A 19557-nucleotide genomic window follows, 5' to 3' on the forward strand; every position below is an offset into this window, starting at 1 on the left:
AAAGTGAAAAAAGGATAAAGACATCCATTTTGTAATGGTGAAAGGGAAGATCCAACAAGAAGATTTAACAATTCGTAATATCTATGCACCCAATGCAAGAGTACCCAATTACTTAAAGCAAACCTTGTCTAATCTAAACACCATGTTACAAAACACTGCCATAGTAGCAGGGGACTTCAGCACTCCACTGAATGATCTGGATAGATCCTCCAAACAGAAAATAAACAAAGAAATAATGGACCTGAACAGAATCCTTGATCAAAAAGTTCTGACAGATCTCTATAGAGCATTCCATCCCAAAAAACTTGAATTTACATTCTTCTCAGCAGCCCATGGATCTTACTCCAAAATTGACCACATCCTAGGTCACAAATCAGATCTCAAAAAATTTAAGAAAATAGAAATTATACCTTGTATCTTTTCTGACCATAATGATATAAAATTATAGTTCAATTCCTATAGAAACACTCAACGCCTCACAAAATCATGGAAACTAAACAATCTATTATTGAAAAATTCTTGCATTAAGGAAGAAATTCCAAGGGAAATAAAGAATTTCCTCGAACAAAATGATAACAGTGATACTTCTTACCAAGACCTGTGGGATACAGCAAAAGCTTACCTCAGAGGAAAACTAATAGCAGTTAATGCTCACATCCAAAAAACAGAAAGCTTAGATACTGACAACCTAATGAATAGGCTCAAGGAATTGGAAAAAGAAGAGCAAACAATTTCCAATCCTAGTAGAAGAAAAGAAATAATGAAGATCAGAGCAGAACTTAATGAAATGGAGAACAAGAGAACTATCTTAAAGATTAACAAAACCAGAGCTGGTTTTTTGAAAAGATAAACAAAATTGATGGCCCTCTTGCTAGATTGACAAAGACTCAAAGGGAAAGGACTCTAATAAACTCAATAAGAAATGAAAAAGGAAGCCAGGTGCGGTGGCTCACGCCTGTAATCCTAGCACTCTGGGAGGCCGAGGCGGGCGGATAGCTCAAGGTCAGGAGTTCAAAAACCAGCCTGAACAAAAGCGAGACCCCGTCTCTACTATAAATAGAAAGAAATTAATTGGCCAACTAATATATATATAGAAAAAATTAGTCGGGCATGGTGGCGCATGCCAGTAGTCCCAGCTACTTGGGAGGCTGAGGCAGGAGGATCGCTTGAGCTCACGAGTTTGAGGTTGCTGTGAGCTGGGCCGACGCCACGGCACTCACTCTAGCCTGGGCAACAAAATGAGACTCTGTCTTAAAAAAAAAAAAAAAAAAAAAAAGAAAGAAAAAAAATGGAGAGATCACAATAGATACCACAGAAATACAAAACATTATATTTGACTATATAAAAAACTATATATCCCAGAACTACAGAACGAAGATGAAATGGACAAATTCCTGGATTCATACAACCTCCCTAAGTTCACCCAGGAGGTAACTGAATTCCTGAACAGGCCAATCTCAAGCTCAGAAATTGGAGCAGTAATTAAAAACCTCCACAAGGTTGGGCGCGGTGGCTCACGCCTGTAATCCCAGCTCTCTGGGGGGCTGAGGCGGGCGGATTGCTCAAGGTCAGGAGTTCGAAACTAGCCTGAACAAGAGCGAGACCCCGTCTCTACTATAAATAGAAAGAAATTAATTGACCAATATATATAGAAAAAAAATTAGCCGGGCATGGTGGCACATGCCTGTAGTCCCAGCTACTCGGGAGGCTGAAGCAGCAGGATTGCTTGAGCCCAGGAGTTTGAGGTTGCTGTGAGCTAGGCTGATGCTACAGCACTCACTCTAGCCTAGGCAACAAAGTGAGACTGAGTCTCAAAACAAAAACAGAAAACCTCCACAAACGGAAAAGTCCCAGGCCAGATGGCCACACTTCAGAGTTCTACCAAACTTATAAAGATGAACTCATACCTATACTACAGAAGCTATTCCACACCACTGAGAAGGATGGTATCCTTCCTAACTCATTCTACAAAGCCAGTATCACCTTGATACCAAAGCCAGGAAAGGACGCAACAGTAAAAGAAAATTACAGACCAATATCCCTCATGAATATAGATGCAAAAAACCTAAATAAAATTTTAGCAAATAAAATTCAGCAACACATCAAAACAATAATTTACCATGACCAGGTGGGCTTTACTCCAGAGATGCAAGAATGGTTCAACATATGCGAGTCTATAAATGCAATTCGCTTCATAAATAAAATCAAGAACCAAGACCATATCATTCTGTCAATAGATGCAGAAAAAGCATTTGACAAAGTCCAACACACCTTTATGATAAAAACTCTTTTACCAAAATAGGCATAGACAGCTCATACCTTAAATTTATCAAATCCATCTATGACAGACCCACTGCTAATATCATTCTAAATGGGGAAAAAATTGAAATCTTTCCCTCTTCAAACCGGAACTAGACAAGGATGCCCACTATCTCCTCTCCTATTCAACATAGTGCTGAAAGTTCTAGCAATAGCAGTCAGGCAAGAGAAGGGTATTAAGGACATTCAAGTGTGGGCAGATGAAATCAAATTCTTGCTCTTCGCGGATGATATGATTTTTATACCTAGAAAACCCCATGGACTCATCCAAGAGACTCCTAGATTTGATAAATGAATTTGGTAAAGTTTCAGGTTATAAAATCAATATACACAAATCAGAAGCATTCATATATGCCAAGAACCATCACGCAGAAACTCAAATCAAAAACGCAATACCCTTTACTGTAGCCCTAAAGAAAATTAAATATCTAGAAGTATAATTAATGAAAGATACAAAAGATTTATACTACGAGAACTACGAAACACTAAAAAATGAAATTGCAGAAGATTTAAACAGATGGAAAAATCTACCTTGTTCATGGATTGGTAGAATCAATATAATTTAAATGTCAATATTACCTAAAGTGATTTACAGAATCAATGCAATCCCCATCAAAATACCACCAGCATTCTTTACAGATCTAGAAAAAATAATTCTTCACTTCGTATGGAACCAGAAAAAACCTCATATAGCCAAAGCAATCTTAAATAACCTTTGTGGAAAAGAATTTGGAGATACCTCAAACAGCTAGAAATAGAAATACCATTCGACTCAGCAGTAGCACTGTTAGGCATCTACCCAAAAGAGCATAAGACATTTTACTATAAAGACATTTGCACCCAAATATTTATGGCAGCACAATTCACTATTGCACAGTCATGGAAACAATCCAAGTGCCCATCACTTCATGAGTGGGTAATTAAAATTTGGTATATGCTCACAATTCTAAGAAATGACAGTGAGCTAGCACCATTTATGCTATCCTGGATTAAGCTTAAGCCCGTTATCCAAAGTGAGGCGACACAAGATATGGAAAATGGGCTCCACATCTTCTCGCCATCAACTGATTAAAACTATGGTGCTCAAATTGTAGTAATGTTCACCAGGGATTGGGGCGGTGGGGCAGGGAGACCCACATCTTAGGGATGTGGCAAGCATTGTAGGGGGGAAGGGCATACCTCTAACCTTTCTTAGGGAGAAACAAAGATATACAATGTAACAAAAATGTCAGAAAAAAAACAAAAAACTTTTATCTTGTGGAGGGCAGGTGGGAGGGGGAGGAGGAGAGGGGTTTATACTTACATAATGGGTGCGGTGCGCACCACCTGGGGATTGCACACAATTGAAATTCTGGCACATGGGGGGCGAGGGGTGGCAGGGGCAAGATATGTAACCCTAACAATATTTGTACCCCCATAATATGATGAAATAAAAGGAAAAAAAATTTAAAAAAGAAGCAACATTTGAAAACTACTAAGCTAGAGTTTCGTGTGTTTTAATGCCAGTGTTACGAATACATTTAAAATAGCTTTCTACACCCTTTGATCCAGTGGTTTCATTTATAGAAGTGTATTTTACATATATACTTGCATACATGCAAACTGATGTATACACAAGGTTGTTCATTGTAGCCTTGTTTAAAATGGCAAAAAAGTATAAACAACAAAAATGTAATCAATGATATAAATTTTGGTACATCTATATGGTAGACTAATGTGCGGCTTATAGAAGAATAAAGCATCTCCTTATATACTGTTATAAAAGAATCTCTAAGAGGGAGTTTTAAATGACAGAAACAAAGTACAGATATGTGAGGGAGGAGAGTCAGTTAGGCAGGAGACACAGAAGGACCAGAAGACGAAATGAAGGGAGAAAGATTCATTCTCTCCTATCAATAATTTGGAACCTTTTAAATTATGTATCATTATTAAAATATTGAACTATTCAAGTAATTCTATTAAAAATAAATAATATTAAAATGAGCTTTATAATATAGCACTAATAGATTTATGTAAAGGGAATAAAAGAATTTGAGATATTACAACAGTGAGAACAAATCTGTTTTTGTACTCTGTATTAAAAAATGATGCTCTATTTTTGATGAATTTAAAATCGAAGTATTTCCAAGATGGAATTTGGCTGTGGGAGTGGACCTAATGTGGCTGACTATAATGACCTAACATATAACATCAAATGTCACTTTTTAAAAGGAATTTATATTATTTATATTTCCCCTAAGAAAACTTTGTAATTTCTACATATTATTTTATTTTCTAGTTTCTACATTAAAGGATCAATTGGAAGACTTAAAGAAAGTAAGTCAGAATTCACAGCTTGCTAATGAGAAGTTAGCACAATTACAAAAGCAGGTAAGTTTTTCAAATGAGATTCCTTTTTTAAATATTATGGTTAATTAAAATGAGTTTGGTTGTACCTTGATCAGAAACCTATTGTCTTCATTTCTTTTTTAAATAGCTAGAAGAAGCCAATGACTTACTTAGGACAGAATCGGACACAGCAGTAAGATTAAGGAAAAGTCACACAGAGATGAGCAAGTCAGTTAGCCAGCTAGAGTCCCTGAACAGAGAACTGCAGGAGAGAAATAGAATTTTAGAGAATTCCAAGTCACAAACAGACAAGGATTATTACCAGCTGCAAGCAATATTAGAAGCTGAACGAAGAGACAGGGGTCATGATTCTGAGATGATTGGAGACCTTCAAGGTAATATTTTTTCTTATTGTGGTAAAATGTACATCACTTAAAATTCACTGTGGTAGCCATTTTAAAGTGTACAATTCAATGACATTGCATACATTCACTTTGTTGTGCAGCCATACCACTATCCATCTGTAAAACTTTGTCTTCATCTCAAACTGAAACTCAGTACCTATTTAAACAATAACTCTTCATTCTCTCCTCTCCTTGGTCCTGGATAACCACCATTGTACTTCCTCTATGAACTTAATACTCAAAGTTCCTCATGTAACTACATCATATAATGTTTGTCCTTTTGTGTCTGACTCGCTTCACTTAGCATAATGTCTTCAAGGTTCATCCATGTTACTGTAGCATATGTCAGAATTTCCTTCCTTTTTAAGGCTCAATATTTCATTGTATGTGTATACCAAATTTTGTTTATCTACTCATCTGTCAATGAAAAGTAATTTTTCTAATTTATTCTTTAATTGTGGTTAAAAAACCCAAATAACATAAAATTTACCGTTTTAATTATTTTTAAGGATAAGGTAATATATTTTTGATCACATCGCCTTCATAAATGACTTTGATGAAACCAGAATGGTTAGCATTCTTTCTTTTTCAGGATAATGCCTACATTTGTATCACATTGTAATTCTTCACTCTCACAGGCATCCCTGTGAGGTAGGTAATGTGGATATTTTTTCAATTTTACAGCTAAATTAACTGAAAACTTAATTTAAAAACTTGCCTAATTCATAAAGGTCTTACTCAAAGTGTGAGACTAATCCTGGCAAAGAGGATTATCACTATTAAAACCTAGGAATTCCTCTTGCATTGTTGGGAGAAATAGAAGCTCACTTGCAGAAATAGACTCCCATTACAAATTAAAAATTAGGTACTTGAGAAGGTTAGGACTAGAGATATTTATTGATAGACTATGAATCTGAAAGGCAGAAGATTGAGTATAACAGTGAATAAAGGAGCAATTTTCAAATGATAATAAAATTTAGTTTGTTTTCAAATGATGCCTGCCTTTACCCACATCTCACATATTTTTCTACTTTCTGTTTCTCTTAGCAGCAGCATCCATACTACCTAATCAAAACATATATGCATGGAACTTGCCAGATTTCTCAGGAAAAATTGGGCAGGGGTGAGTGGGGAGTCCAGTTTAACCTTAGTCACAGATGGGAACATAGTTTGGGTCCCATGGGGTTTGATGATTAGCTGTAATTCTGTGGACAGAGGTCAGGGTCAGTTTTTGTGACTAAGGAAACAGAAATTAGGATCTCCTGTTGGTTCTTAGCTGAGGAGTATTGCGCAATCTTATTTCTCAGGGACCAGGCTTAAAATAGATCTTAATATATCCAAGAAAGTAACATCTTTATACGAAGTAGGAAAGCCTCATACTTGATTTCCTTAAGTTGTTTTTCTAAGCCTGTTTCATCAGCTCATTAGCTGTGTAAAAGTCTCTTCATCTTCCTTCTTTATCTGTAGACCGAGGAGATTAGATTGCTTCTGTCAATCTTTCCAATTCTAAAATTCTTTTGAATTTGTGATCTTCTCTGTATGATTAAGGTTTAAACTGCTTGCTTCCAAAGCTGAGGCCATCATTCATGTACTTCTCAACAATGGTTCTTAGCTGAATCTATTTTTAGATATCAGTAAAAAGTTAAGGAAAATTTATAGTATGATTTCTTATTAATCAGTTGATCCTTTTTCAATGCCTTATTTAATTTTGAACTTAAATGTAAATCAAAGCCCATGTGCACTAAAATAATGCAAACAACTTATGTGAGCTTCAACATACATACAAAGGCTTGTTGTGGTAAAAAAAATTATAATTTTTACATTAATCTTTTCTGGTCTTTAAGAACTTTCAGGTCCCTCAAGTATAAATTTATTTTAGTTTGGGATGCTGGGCTTCTGGCAGAGTCATGATTGTTACTCCTAATTGAATATCCTGTGTGTACAGCAGCTTCTACATATGTATGAGAACTGACTTCCTGAATACAATTGAATAGTAGTAAATATTTTAGGCCACATATGAATCACATATAATCTCTGTTGCATAGTCTTTTACTTTTTATAACCTTTTAAAATGCAAATAACCATTCTTAGCTTTAGGTCCATATAGAAACAGGCTACAGGCCTAACATTTGCCAACACCCAGACTAGTGTTCCAGTAAGACTGCAATTACAGACAAAGCTTCCAAAAGTTCAGATCATGGAGGCTTAACAAAAATGATCAAAATCTCATCAAGGAATGAAAATTTTAGCTGAAGCAGTAGGCTTTTCATCTAGAAAGTTTCTGTGATGCTTCAGATTGAAATGCAAAAGGACAAATTTTATAATTTAACCTTTTTAAAAGTCTTTTTTAAAAAATGATTTATTGTTTTGTTAGTTTTCTTTAAGATTTTATTTTGGAAAATTTCAGACATATGCCAAAGTAGAATATAGTTTGAGTATCCATGATCCAAAATGCTTGGGACCAGAAGCATTTCAGATTTTGGATTTTAGAATATTTGGATATTATATATACTTACTAGTTGAGTATCTCAAATCTGAAATACTCCAGTGAGCATTTCCTCTTGTGTGTCACATCAGTGCTCAAAAACTTTCAGATTTTGGAGAATTTTAGATTTTAGGTTTTTGGATTAAGAATGTTCAACCCATACTACAATGACTCCTATGTACCTATCATCTAGCTTCAATAATCTTAATCTGATAGTGGGTCCTGTTTCATTTTATACTCCCTCCTCCCCTCCCCAGTCCTCTGATACTGAGTTATTTTGAAGCAAATCTCAGGCATCACATCAATAATTTGTAAATATTTTGGTATCTCTTAAAGGGAAGGACTCTTTTTAACATAAGCATAATATCATTATTAAAGATGTGAAAAAGTTGACATTGAATATTGTAAAATATATAGTCAGTGCTCAGATTCCTCCAGTAGTTTCATAATTTATTGTTGTTATTGCATTTATTTTGCTTGAATTAGAATCCAAAATATGCAAGTTGCATTTCATTAGTATGTTCCTTAAGTTTCTTTTAATCTATATAGTCTTCTTCCCTTTTTTGTTCTTTGTAATTTGTTGTTGAGTTTGTTTGTGATAGAAGAAACCAAGTGTTTTGTTCTGTTTCCCATTCTGAATTTTGCTGATTTCATCTGCTGATGTCATTTAACATGTTGCCCTGTCCTTTGTAGTGCTTAAAACTGAAAGTTAGATCTAGAGGCTTGATCTCTTTCAGGTAGGACTTTGGCAAGAATACTTGTCAGTAGTAGTATTTAGACAATGGGAGGCATATAGAGTCTGGCGGTCTCTTTTTGTGATGTTAGCAGTCACTGATGATCGTTGCCTAGATCATTTGCTTCTTTAGGAGTTTGCAACGGTGATTGTCTATTTTTATCATTACTCCTTCATTAGTTAACTAGACTGCTATTATAGAGAGAAACTTTTTCTCATCAGTTATACAATTTCCTTGAGGTATAGTTTATAAAAGAAAGGTTGAATAGTTGATTCTTTATCAATTTTCAGAACAGGCAGTTATTTACCTGGCATCTTCCAAAGGTGACCAGTGCATTTTTAAAAATATATTTATGAACTCATGAATTTTAATATATTCAATATGTGTTAATCCATTGCTTTTTTTTGAGACAGAGTCTCATTCTGTTGCCTGGGCTAGAGTGCTGTGGCATCAGCCTAGCTCACAGCAACCCCAAACTCCTGGGCTCAAGCAATCCTTTTGCCTCAGCCTCCCGAGTAGCTGGGACTACAGGCATGCACCACCATGCCCAGCTAATTTTTTCTATATATTTTTAGTTGGCCAATTAATTTCTTTCTATTTTTAGTAGAGACAAGGTCTCGCTCTTGCTCAGGCTGGTTTCGAACTCCTGACCCACCTTGGCCTCCCAGGTGCTAGGATTGCAGGCGTGAGCCACTGTGCCCTGCCCGTTGCATTATTCTTATTGATTCTTACTTGAGGCTAGTGGGAAGCTATTCAAGTTTAGGCACTACCCTATTATAGTAGTCTTGGATGGCATCCTTGCTTTTTGGTATGCATATGTTTTGGATCATTTTTGTCGCATATCTGCAATCACCCATTTTCCAAGGAACCCCAGTTCCTTTTTGTGGTATATGACATTCAGGGACTAAAACCTGGGTGCTGTCAATACTCAACTACTGTTGGGTCAGTTGATATTTGTAGGTCATTTTAATGGACAGAGGTAGGAAATAATTATTTTTTGTTTTAATTCCTAATTTCTCATTATATTGTGATTAGAAACTATTATAAGAGTTCTACTTTTTGGATTTTGTAATGATTTTTTTCTGGCTTAGTTCATAGTGCATTTTTATTTTGTTTTTACTATTACATGGGCATTTGAAAATTGTGTAGGTCTTTTTACTTAACATCTTGGGTATTTGGAGGAAAAACAGTTGATCAATTTTCTAATGTAATTCTTTGTCTCTTTAATCTGTCAAATTTTAAAACGTGTATTTTTAAAGTTCCCACTATGGTTGTGGGGTTTTTTTCCCTCATAGTCCCCTTTGTATTTCTACCAGCTTTTCCTTTCTATATTTTTTTGAGGTGAAATTCATATAACAAAAAATTAACCATTTAAAAGTGTACAATACAGGCTGAGTGCACTGGCTCATGCCTGTAATCCCAGCACTTTGGAAAGGCAAGGTGCAAGAATTGCTTGAGGCCTGGAGTTTGAGACCAGCCTGAGCAACAAAGCAAGATGTTTTCTCTACAAAAATAAAAAACTTAGTTGGTGTGGTGGCACGTGCCTGTGGTCCCAGCTGCTTGGGAGGCTTAGGCAGGAGGATCACTTAAGCCCAGGAGTTCACAGCTACTTAAATAAGCTATGATCTCAGCACACAACTCCAGTCTGGGTGACAGAGTGAGATCGTGTCTCAAAAAAAACCAAAAAAAGTCAGTGGTGTTTAGTACATTCAAAATACTGTACAACTACCTCTTCTATCTAGCCCCAGAAGATTTTCACTACCAGAAAAGAAAACCCTGTATCTATTAAGCTGTTCCTTCCCATTTTCTCCTCCACCTAGCCCCTGGCAAACACCAGTCTCCTTTCTCTGAATTTATGTGTCCTGGATATTTCATATATAATGGCATGTTACAATATGTTACCTTTTCGGTTAGGCTTCTTTCACTTAGCACAATGGTTTTATTAAAGGTTCATCCATACTGTAGCATGTATCAGTACTTCATTCATTTATGACTGAACAGTATTTTTTTTTTTTTTTTTTTTTTTTTGAGACAGAGTCTCACTCTGTTGCCTGGACTAGAGTGCTGTGGCGTCACCCTAGCTCACAGCAACCTCAAACTCCTGGGCTCAAGCTAGCCTTCTGCCTCAGCCTCCGGAGTACCTGAGACTACAGGCATGCTCCACCATGCCCAGCTAATTTTTTCTGTATATATTTAGTTGTCCAATTAATTTCTTCCTATTTTTAGTAGAGACAGGGTCTCACTCTTGCTCAGGCTGGTTTCGAACTCCTGACCTTGAGCAGTCCTCCCCCCTCTGTCTCCCAGATGCTAGGATTATAGGCGAGAGCCACCATGCCCAGCCTGAATGGTATTCTTTTGAATGTAGATACTGCATATTGTTTAGCCATTTATCTATTAATGGGTATTTAGGTTGTTTCTACCTTTCAACTGTTGCGAATAGAATGCTTGAACATTCGTGTACAAGTATTTGTTAGCGTACCTGTTTTCAGTTCTTTGGGGTATATATTTAGAAGTGGATGTCTGGGTCATATGGTAATTCTATGTTTAACTTTTGAGAAACTTCCAAACCTTCCAAACTGTTTTCTGCAATGGCTTCACCATTTTACATTCCTGCCGCAGTATACAAGGATTCTGGTTTCTTCAGATATCTGCCAACAGTTGATGTTTTTTTTTGTTACAGTCCCTCCGTGGGTATGTAGCGGTGTCTTACTGTGGTTTTAATTTTCATTTTCCTAATGACTAATGATGTTGAGTACTTGATAATCAGTTGTCCTGGCACCATTTGTTGAAGAGACTATTCTTCCTCTTTTAATGGTCTTGGCGTCCTTGTTGAAAATCAGTTGACTATAGATGTATGGATTTATTTCTGGATTCTCAATTCTCTTCTTTTGGTCTTTATGCCAGTACATATCACATTATTTTGATCAGCTGTAGCTTTATAGAAAATTTTGAAATCAGGCAGTTTGAGTCCTTCAACTTTGTTGTTCTTCTTCAGTATTGTTGTAGCTATTCAAGGCTTTTTGCAGCTCCATATAATTTGAGGATTGGATTTTCCATTTCTGCAAAAAAGATCTTTGGAATTTTGATAGCAATTGCATTGAATCTGCAGATTGCTTTGGGTAATATTGCCAGCTTAATAATATTAAGTCTTATAATCCATGAACACAGGATATATTTAGGGCTTTTAAAATTTATTTCAATAATGTTTTTTAGTTTCAGTGTACAAGTCTCATACCTCCTTGGTTAAATTTCTTCCTAGATATTTTATTCTTTTAGATGTTCTTGTACATGAAATTTGCTTAATTTTCTTTTCAGATAGTTCACTGAGTATGATGTTGGCTATGATATTTCATAAATACTCTGCTTTTCAATATTTTCAATACAGTGTTTTTTGGTGTGTAAAGTTCTTTGTTGTTTTTTTTAGACAGAGTCTAACTCTGTTGCCCGGGCTAGAGTATCGTGGCATCAGGCTAGCTCACAGCAACCTCAAACTCCTGGGCTCAAGCAATCCTTTTGCTCAGCCTTCCTAGTGGCTGGGACCACAGGCATGTGCTACCATGCCCGTCTTATTTTTTCTGTATATTTTTTAGTTGGCCAATTAATTTCTTCTTTCTATTTTTTAGTAGAGACAGTGTCTCGCTCTTGCTCAGGCTGGTTTTGAACTCCTGACCTTGAGCAATCCACCCGCCTCGTCCTCCCAGAGTGCTAGGATTACAGGCGTGAGCCACCGCACCAGGCCTCTGGTGTGTAAGGTTTTAAGACTTCTATGTATTCATGGTGGATGAGAATTTGCATTGTAAGTGATTAAATGTATCTGACCTTGAGGTTTTTTTTTTGTTAATATGCATTTTCTTATTATATCTTGCCCATTATTTTAATTTTAATGTTTATATCTTGTTGGACATCAAATTTATGCCTTTTTATAGATTTTTTATAGATTTCATATTTTATTTGGGGTATTTTAACATATTTAGATTTTTTTTTCCTTTTGGAGACAGGATCTCTCTCTTTTGCCCAGGCTAGAGTGCAGTGGCATCATCATAGCTCACTGCACCCTCAAAGTCTGGACTCAAGTGATTCTCCCACCTCAGCCTCCCAAGTAGTTAGGACTACAGTCATGTGCCACCAGGCCTGGCTAATTTTTTTTTTTTATATTTTGTAGAGACGTGGTCTTACTGTTTATTGCTCAGGCTGGTCTCAAACTTCCGGTCTCAAGCGATCCTCCATCCTCGGCTTCTCAAAGTGCTAGGATTACAAGCATGAGCCACTGGGCCTGGCCCATACTTAGATTTAAGTGTGTTGGGGTTTTTTTGTTTTGTCTTTGCTGAAACTTAACATATATACACATATTAATATACAGCAAATCAAAAATACACATGAGGAATTTTCACAGCATGAACACAACCACATTAATAAGAATCCAGATCATGCAACTGAACATTACCAGTAACCCAGAAGTCCCCTACATTTCCTTTCAGTCACTAACCTTTTTCACCCCTCTTAAATATTCACTGTTCTGACTTCTTACACCATAAATTAGTTCTGCTTGTTCCTGAACTTTTTATAAATGGAATCATGCAATAAACACTCTTGTATCTGGCTTATTTCATTCAACATATTTGTGAGGGTCTTGTAGATGGCAGTAATTTGTTCTTTTCCTTGCTTATAGTATTCCATTTACTATACATAATCACTGCAATTTACTTACCAATCATTCTGTGGGAATAGAGATTCTGATTATTTTCATTTGGGGGCTATTTTGAATAGTCTGATATGAACTTTCTTGTACATATTTTTTAATAATCATACATGTGCTTCCTATTGGGTCTATACCCAGTACCCAGGAGTGGCAGGGTCATAGCGGCATATATATATTTACCTTTATTAAATACTGCCAGGTATTTCAAGGTATAGCTGCACAAATTTACATTCACTAGTAATATGAGAGCTCTAGTTGCTCCACATCCTCATCAAGGATAATACTCATCCTTAATAAGTATTTTCAGTCTTAATATAGCCAATCTGGTGATATGTAATAGTATTTCCTTGTGGATTAATATGCATTTCCCTGACATCTAAGATTGAGCAACTTTTTATGTGTTTATTGACTGCTTGTGATGTGCTCCTCGGGTCTTTTGCTCATTTTTTTATTGAGTTGTTTGGCTTTTTTATTATTGGTCTGTATGAGATTTTTATGCTAATCCTAGATATTTCTCCTTTACAAATATATTTATCACAATTATCTTTTCCTACTTTGTGATTTGCATTTTTACTTTTTTTTAAGTTTTATTTTATTTTTAATTGGCATATAATGATTATACATACTTATGAGGTATAGTGTGATGTTTTTATACATGTATATAAGACATAATGATCAAATTAGGGCAGTCAGCATATCTATCACCTCAAACATTTACCATTTCTTTGTGGAGAGACCATTAAAAAATTCTTTGTTTTGAAATATACAATACGTTACTAACTATAGTCACCTTACTGTGTAGTGGGACCCTTTTCACTCTTAAGTGCTGATTTTGATAAATGGGAAGTCTTAATTTCCTATATTTGATGTAGCCTAGTTTTTCTTTAATGGTTAGTTCTGTGTCTAGCATAGCCTATTGAAATTTTGAACTAGATTATGAAGTTGTTATCCTCTGTTAGCTTTTAGAAGCTTTATTGTTTTAATCCACCTAGGTTATGGTACCTGATGTTTTGGTTCTTATGTCTTCCACTATGTTTTTCTATTTTTTGTGTATTAAGCTTCTTTTTTTTCATGTATTGCAGTGACAAGTTATGGTTTATTTCCAATATGTCTTTTTTTGATATAGAGTAAATGAGGAAAATATACTTAATGTGTCTTTCATATGGTTGTCAGGAATCTGTAATGTATTCACATATTTTTATTACCTTGTCTTCTTAGGAGTTGGTTTATACTAAGCTTCTTCTACATGAAAAATTCAAAGCTTAATCTGAATACTATTTTTTAGTATCAAAAAATAGTAATACTTTACTATCTTTGTACAGATTTTCAAAACCTATTATTATAAACACAGGAGGAACAATTTTTTAAATAGCACTTCAACATTTAAACATTTTGGCACATTTGCTTTAATTCTTTCCATACAAACACACACATACTTTTTATTTTTGGTCATTTGAAAGAAACTGGCAGGTGTTTCTTTCTCCTACATGAACATATTCTAACACAAAAATAACATTATCATGTGTGTAAATAAAATTATTTCATTGTTCTCTAGATTCTAGAACTGGTCTAGCAGATAAGCATTATCAGGTGCCAAAGATTTAATATTCATTTTTTTAGTAAACAACTGCTTTAGAAACACTAAAATATGAGAGGTTGATAGAGTACATTTGAAATTGGGGCAGGTACAATAAGTTAAACTGTACTTTGAGTAGTACAGAATTTTTCTTGGTCCTTCAGGATGCTTCATCCAATTCTCTGTCAAATCCTAGGCCACCTTGGATCACAAAGTATAAAAATAGAGACTTGAGTTTGAGCTAGACAACATAATTTTTAATATATTTGTTTAAGTTGGATTATACATGTATTGAATTTGTGTTTGTTAATTACTTAGGCATTTAAAACCTATAAAGTTTAATGCATGTTTTAATGAGGAGGCATCTACTAAATATATGAGTTGCTACTGTTGCATGGCATGAGCCTCAGGTTAAGTTAAAACTAAGCTTTGTTAGAGACTTGAATTCCTAAAACTTAGTTTTTAATAAAAATGGAGTTTGGCTCCATTAAGTTTAAATGTAATTTTATTAAACACTTTGCAGAGTGTCTGACACATACATACACTTAATAAATACCTGCCTTAATTGACTAAAGGGTCTCACCTCTAACATGGTAGGAAAGAGCACTCAATAAGGACTTGGATTTGGTTTCTAGCCCAAGTGGAAACTTCATCTCTTTGGCCATTTATAAAACAAGAAACATGCAGTAGATGATATACAATTACCATTAATGTTTGTATTACTGTATATTGTGTTTATTATGTAAACTACCAAGAAAACACTTAATAAATTTTATCTTATCAGGAAATGTAATACATTTTTTAAAAAACTAAATGGCCACATGGAACAAAAAGACTTCTTTCAGTGACTCTGGACTCAAACTTTTTTCTTGCTTGATAGCTCGAATTATATCTTTGCAAGAGGAGGTGAAGCATCTTAAACATAATCTTGAAAGAGTGGAAGGAGAAAGAAAAGATGCTCAAGATATGCTTAATCATTCAGAAAAGGTAAATGATTTAACATGTACTAATTATGAGATAGTATTTACTAAGTTACCAAAGATGACAAGGTGGTTTTATAAAATAGCATTCATTCCTAATGTTTATGTAGTTACATTTTTAGAAGTTTTTATGTTTAGTTGGTTGGTGTGTGGAGATATATGTGTGTCTTATTTAGCGTTTTGGTTTTGTGTTATTTTTGTTTGTTTTTACCCTAGAGAGCATTAGATATTTGATGTTAACAGGTCATCACAAATTGCTTTGATTTTGGAAATACCTTTTCAAAAAGATTTTTTTTCCCCATTTTCTTTGTACATGGGTAAGATGAAGGTGCTGATCCTACTATAAAGCATTATGGAAAAGGAAAACAAGAATCAATATATAGTAGACCATGTATACTTGTTCTATTTTGTTGGTAAGAGTTTGCAAAATAGAAAAGTACTGGCCTTTGCATTTAGAATTTTCTTAACAATCAAAAATTTCATCAGTTATCCTCTGTTACATCCTTTACTAAGGAAAAGGACTAAACAGATAATATATAGATTAACTCTCACGTTTTCAGTGCCTGAAAAGTTAGCAGTTCACTAAAACCTCACATAAATTATTAGAAAAGCCACCACTTATCTTGTCTTTGGATGTGTTTTGTGACAATTAGAGTAGTTTGTAATGGCCTAGTTGATGTAAATGTGGACATAGGATAAAAAAAAGAAAGAGTAAAGAGGTACCCAGACAGAAATGGAATATATTTTGACTTGTTCTCCCTTACCATTGCCATGGGGATGCTTTGTGAGTTTTTTTTGTTTGTTTGTTTTTTGTCAAAGTAAATGTGATTATAGATGCAAATAAAGTGGTGGCAAAAATAAAATGAACTGAAAAATTGTCCTATGCATTTCTGATCCTACCAGTGAACTGTCCTGAACATAACCACCAGTACAACCTTGCTCTGCCATCAACCACGGTTAATGATTCAAATGAGAAGGGAAGGGGGTAAAGTAAAGGTGATAGTTTGCTTTTAGTTATATGTGTTAATTATGATTTTAAAAGTAGGACATTTATTTCTCATGGGTTATTAGATGTAAGATTTAATAACATGTCTTTTGCACGGTTTATTACATGACTCTCATTCCCATTTCACAGGAAAAAAATAATTTAGAGATAGATTTAAACTACAAACTTAAATCATTACAACAACGGTTAGAACAAGAGGTAAATGAGCACAAAGTAACCAAAGCTCGTTTAACTGACAAACATCAATCTATTGAAGAGGCAAAGTCTGTTGCAATGTGTGGTAAGTGTTGGTTTTATTATTTTTTACAAGATTGGTTTTAAATAATGACTACAAAAAATTTATTTTTAATTGAAACTTCATTTTATAGGAATATAGCACATAGAAATTATAATCTAGGAAAAAGATGCCCCTTTTTAATGCTTTTTATTGTTTTAAATCACAATTTCACCTTCTAATTCCCTCACTCTGCTATACTTTATTCCCAATAAAAGTTTGCAGAATCTGTTTTCTCCCAGTTTTTCAGCCGTTTCCTTGATTTTTCCCCCTGATCCATTCCAGACCTCACTGTTAATTCATCTGCTTTCTTGTTTTGTACCCTCAATTTCTTCATTCCTTTTTATTTCTACTGTATTACATCTCAAAACACAACCCTAGTTCAGACTAGCCAGCCACTTTCTTCACTTCAAATAGATGGGTGCATTATTTCCAACCTCAGTTGGGCTGTCAGTTTTTTTATATGTCATCAGTTTCTTCTCCCAGACTTTTATTTATCTTCTCATGCATCCTATGCATTTCTTTATCTCTCCAGTTTTAGGTGAACGTTTTCACAAAGAAATAATAAAAACATAGGTGTGAACTTTTTAAATCTAGTTCTTCTGTCAGTCTATCCTATTTCTTTACCAATCTTAGAGGAAGGTGATCCTCTTCCTGTCCTGGCTAATATGTCCTAACTACTCAAAACCATTCTCCTCTTATCTCACCCTAACTTACTTCTTTTTCGCCTCTTTATCTGCAACCTTTTCTCCTCCACTGTTTTCTTTCTTGTTGGAAACATGTACAGGTCTCATCCATCTTAAAGACAAATAAACAAACCCTTGCAGCAACCTATGATCCTTACTAATTGCCACTATTTTATTCCAGCCCTTTAAAATAAATTTCTAAAAAGAAAATAAAAGTCTATTTTTTTACTTTCTACTCATTGTTAACCTACTACAATCTGAATGTGTCACCTGGAAAGGTAACCTCTCAGAACCTTCATTATATCTCAGGAAAGAAACCTCAGTGTAGACTAATATCTCCTGGTAATAATTAAAAGAGGTATTATACTGCTGTGGAATCTTGTTCATCTGAGTTGCTTAGAGTTTCTACTATAACCTTTCTGGAACACATTATATATATATATTATATTATAGAGTAATAATCACAAGCTTATTTTTTTGCTTTTGCCTGACCTCCATTTTTCTCCTTTGTTAGTCCACTATCTTTCCAGCCATACACTTCACTTTCTGGTCTGAAAATGTACTGAATAATCTCTTCGTATCATTGGGAAAGGCCGAATTTAGAAGATTTTATTTTATAACTCCCTACTTTAGAAATTTCTACTATGCAAATAATTCAAATAACGTGAGAACTTTTATAATTAATAGCTCTGTTAGAGTCCCAGGGTAAAAACATAGAGACATTTGGAACCAATTTACAGCCCATGTAAAGTGAAATATGTTAAAGTGTTCTTTCTTTAAATGTATCTTTGTAACTTTTTACTTTCACAGAGATGGAAAAAAAGCTGAAGGAAGAGAGAGAAGCTCGAGAGAAGGCTGAAAATAGGGTTGTTCAGATTGAGAAACAATGTTCTATGCTGGATGTTGATCTGAAACAATCTCAGCAGAAGCTAGAGCATTTGACTGAAAATAAAGAAAGGATGGAGGATGAAGTAAGAAAAATAGTACTGAATTTATTTATCTTTAAAAGAGAAACAATCATAAGTTATGAATGAAGAGTTATTTATAATCAAACACCATGGAGGAGATTTGAAATAACTACTATATGATCATCCTAACACTTAGAATTTTCATCTTCAGATAGTTATTAAACACCCTGTAGGGTCTATACCATTTTACACTATAACAGTAAAATTGTATTGAAGTGTCATAGTTCCTCCCCAGAAGAAACTGACCGTCTACTTTTAAAAAAACAACTCTTGGCCAGCTACTCGGGAGGCTGAGGTGGGAGGATCGCTCGAGCTGGGGAGTTGGAGGCTGCAGTGAGCTCTGATCAGGCCACTGCACTCCGGCAGGCCACAGAGCAGGACCCTGTCTCTAAAAAAAAAGAAAACCGCATTGTGATACCACTGCACACCCATGAGAACAGCTAAAACGAAAAAGACATACAATACCGATATATCAATAGATCAGAGTGTTAAGGATGTATAACAACTGGAAATCTTATACTTGCTGATGGGAAGGTGGGTTGGTAGAATCACTTTTTCATTTTTTTGAGAGAGAGTCTCACTCTGTTGCCTGGGCTGGAGTGCTGTGGCGTCAGCCTAGCTCACAGCAGCCTCAGACTCCTAGGCTCGAGCGATCCTCCTGCCTCAGCCTCCCGAGTAGCTGGGACTACAGGCATGCGCCACCATGCCCGGCTAAAATATATAAACAAATAAAAAAAAAAATAAAAAAAAAAAAACAACTCTTTATTATAAGATGTCCTATAATCCTAAAGAAAGAGTATTGCTCTTAATATTTTTTTAAAAAGTGTTAAACTGCAATCTTTACTGGCTTAGATTGATCAAAAGCATGGGGTACACATTTATAAAACAGTTAATAAAAAGATAAAATGCCATTATACCCTGGTAGTTACTATATGTATTTTAAAAATTATTTCTAAGATTGAATGCAGAGAAGGCTTCACAAGGAGGGGAAGGATGTTACCTTGATTTTAAAGGTTGAGTAAGCGGCCGGGCGTGGTGGCTGACGCCTGTAATCCTAACTCTCTGGGAGGCCGAGGCAGGCGGATTGTTCTAGGTCAG

General features: G+C 35.1%; 1 protein-coding gene across 3 annotated transcripts in view; it reads left to right on the plus strand.

The window, feature by feature from the left end:
- ROCK1 (Rho associated coiled-coil containing protein kinase 1) overlaps positions 1-19557 on the plus strand; it is a 150597-nt gene that overhangs the window by 100505 nt on the left and 30535 nt on the right. For all 3 annotated transcript variants that reach the window (XM_012746164.3, XM_012746163.3, XM_075993608.1), the window contains exons 15-19: positions 4598-4689; positions 4796-5042; positions 15426-15532; positions 16661-16811; positions 18302-18462. In XM_012746164.3, coding sequence (XP_012601618.1) covers positions 4598-4689; positions 4796-5042; positions 15426-15532; positions 16661-16811; positions 18302-18462 — 758 coding nt within the window. The remainder of the gene's footprint in view (positions 1-4597; positions 4690-4795; positions 5043-15425; positions 15533-16660; positions 16812-18301; positions 18463-19557) is intronic.

Source organism: Microcebus murinus, chromosome 17 (genome assembly GCF_040939455.1).
Source record: "Microcebus murinus isolate Inina chromosome 17, M.murinus_Inina_mat1.0, whole genome shotgun sequence".
In the NCBI taxonomy this organism is placed as follows: Eukaryota; Metazoa; Chordata; class Mammalia; order Primates; family Cheirogaleidae; genus Microcebus; species Microcebus murinus.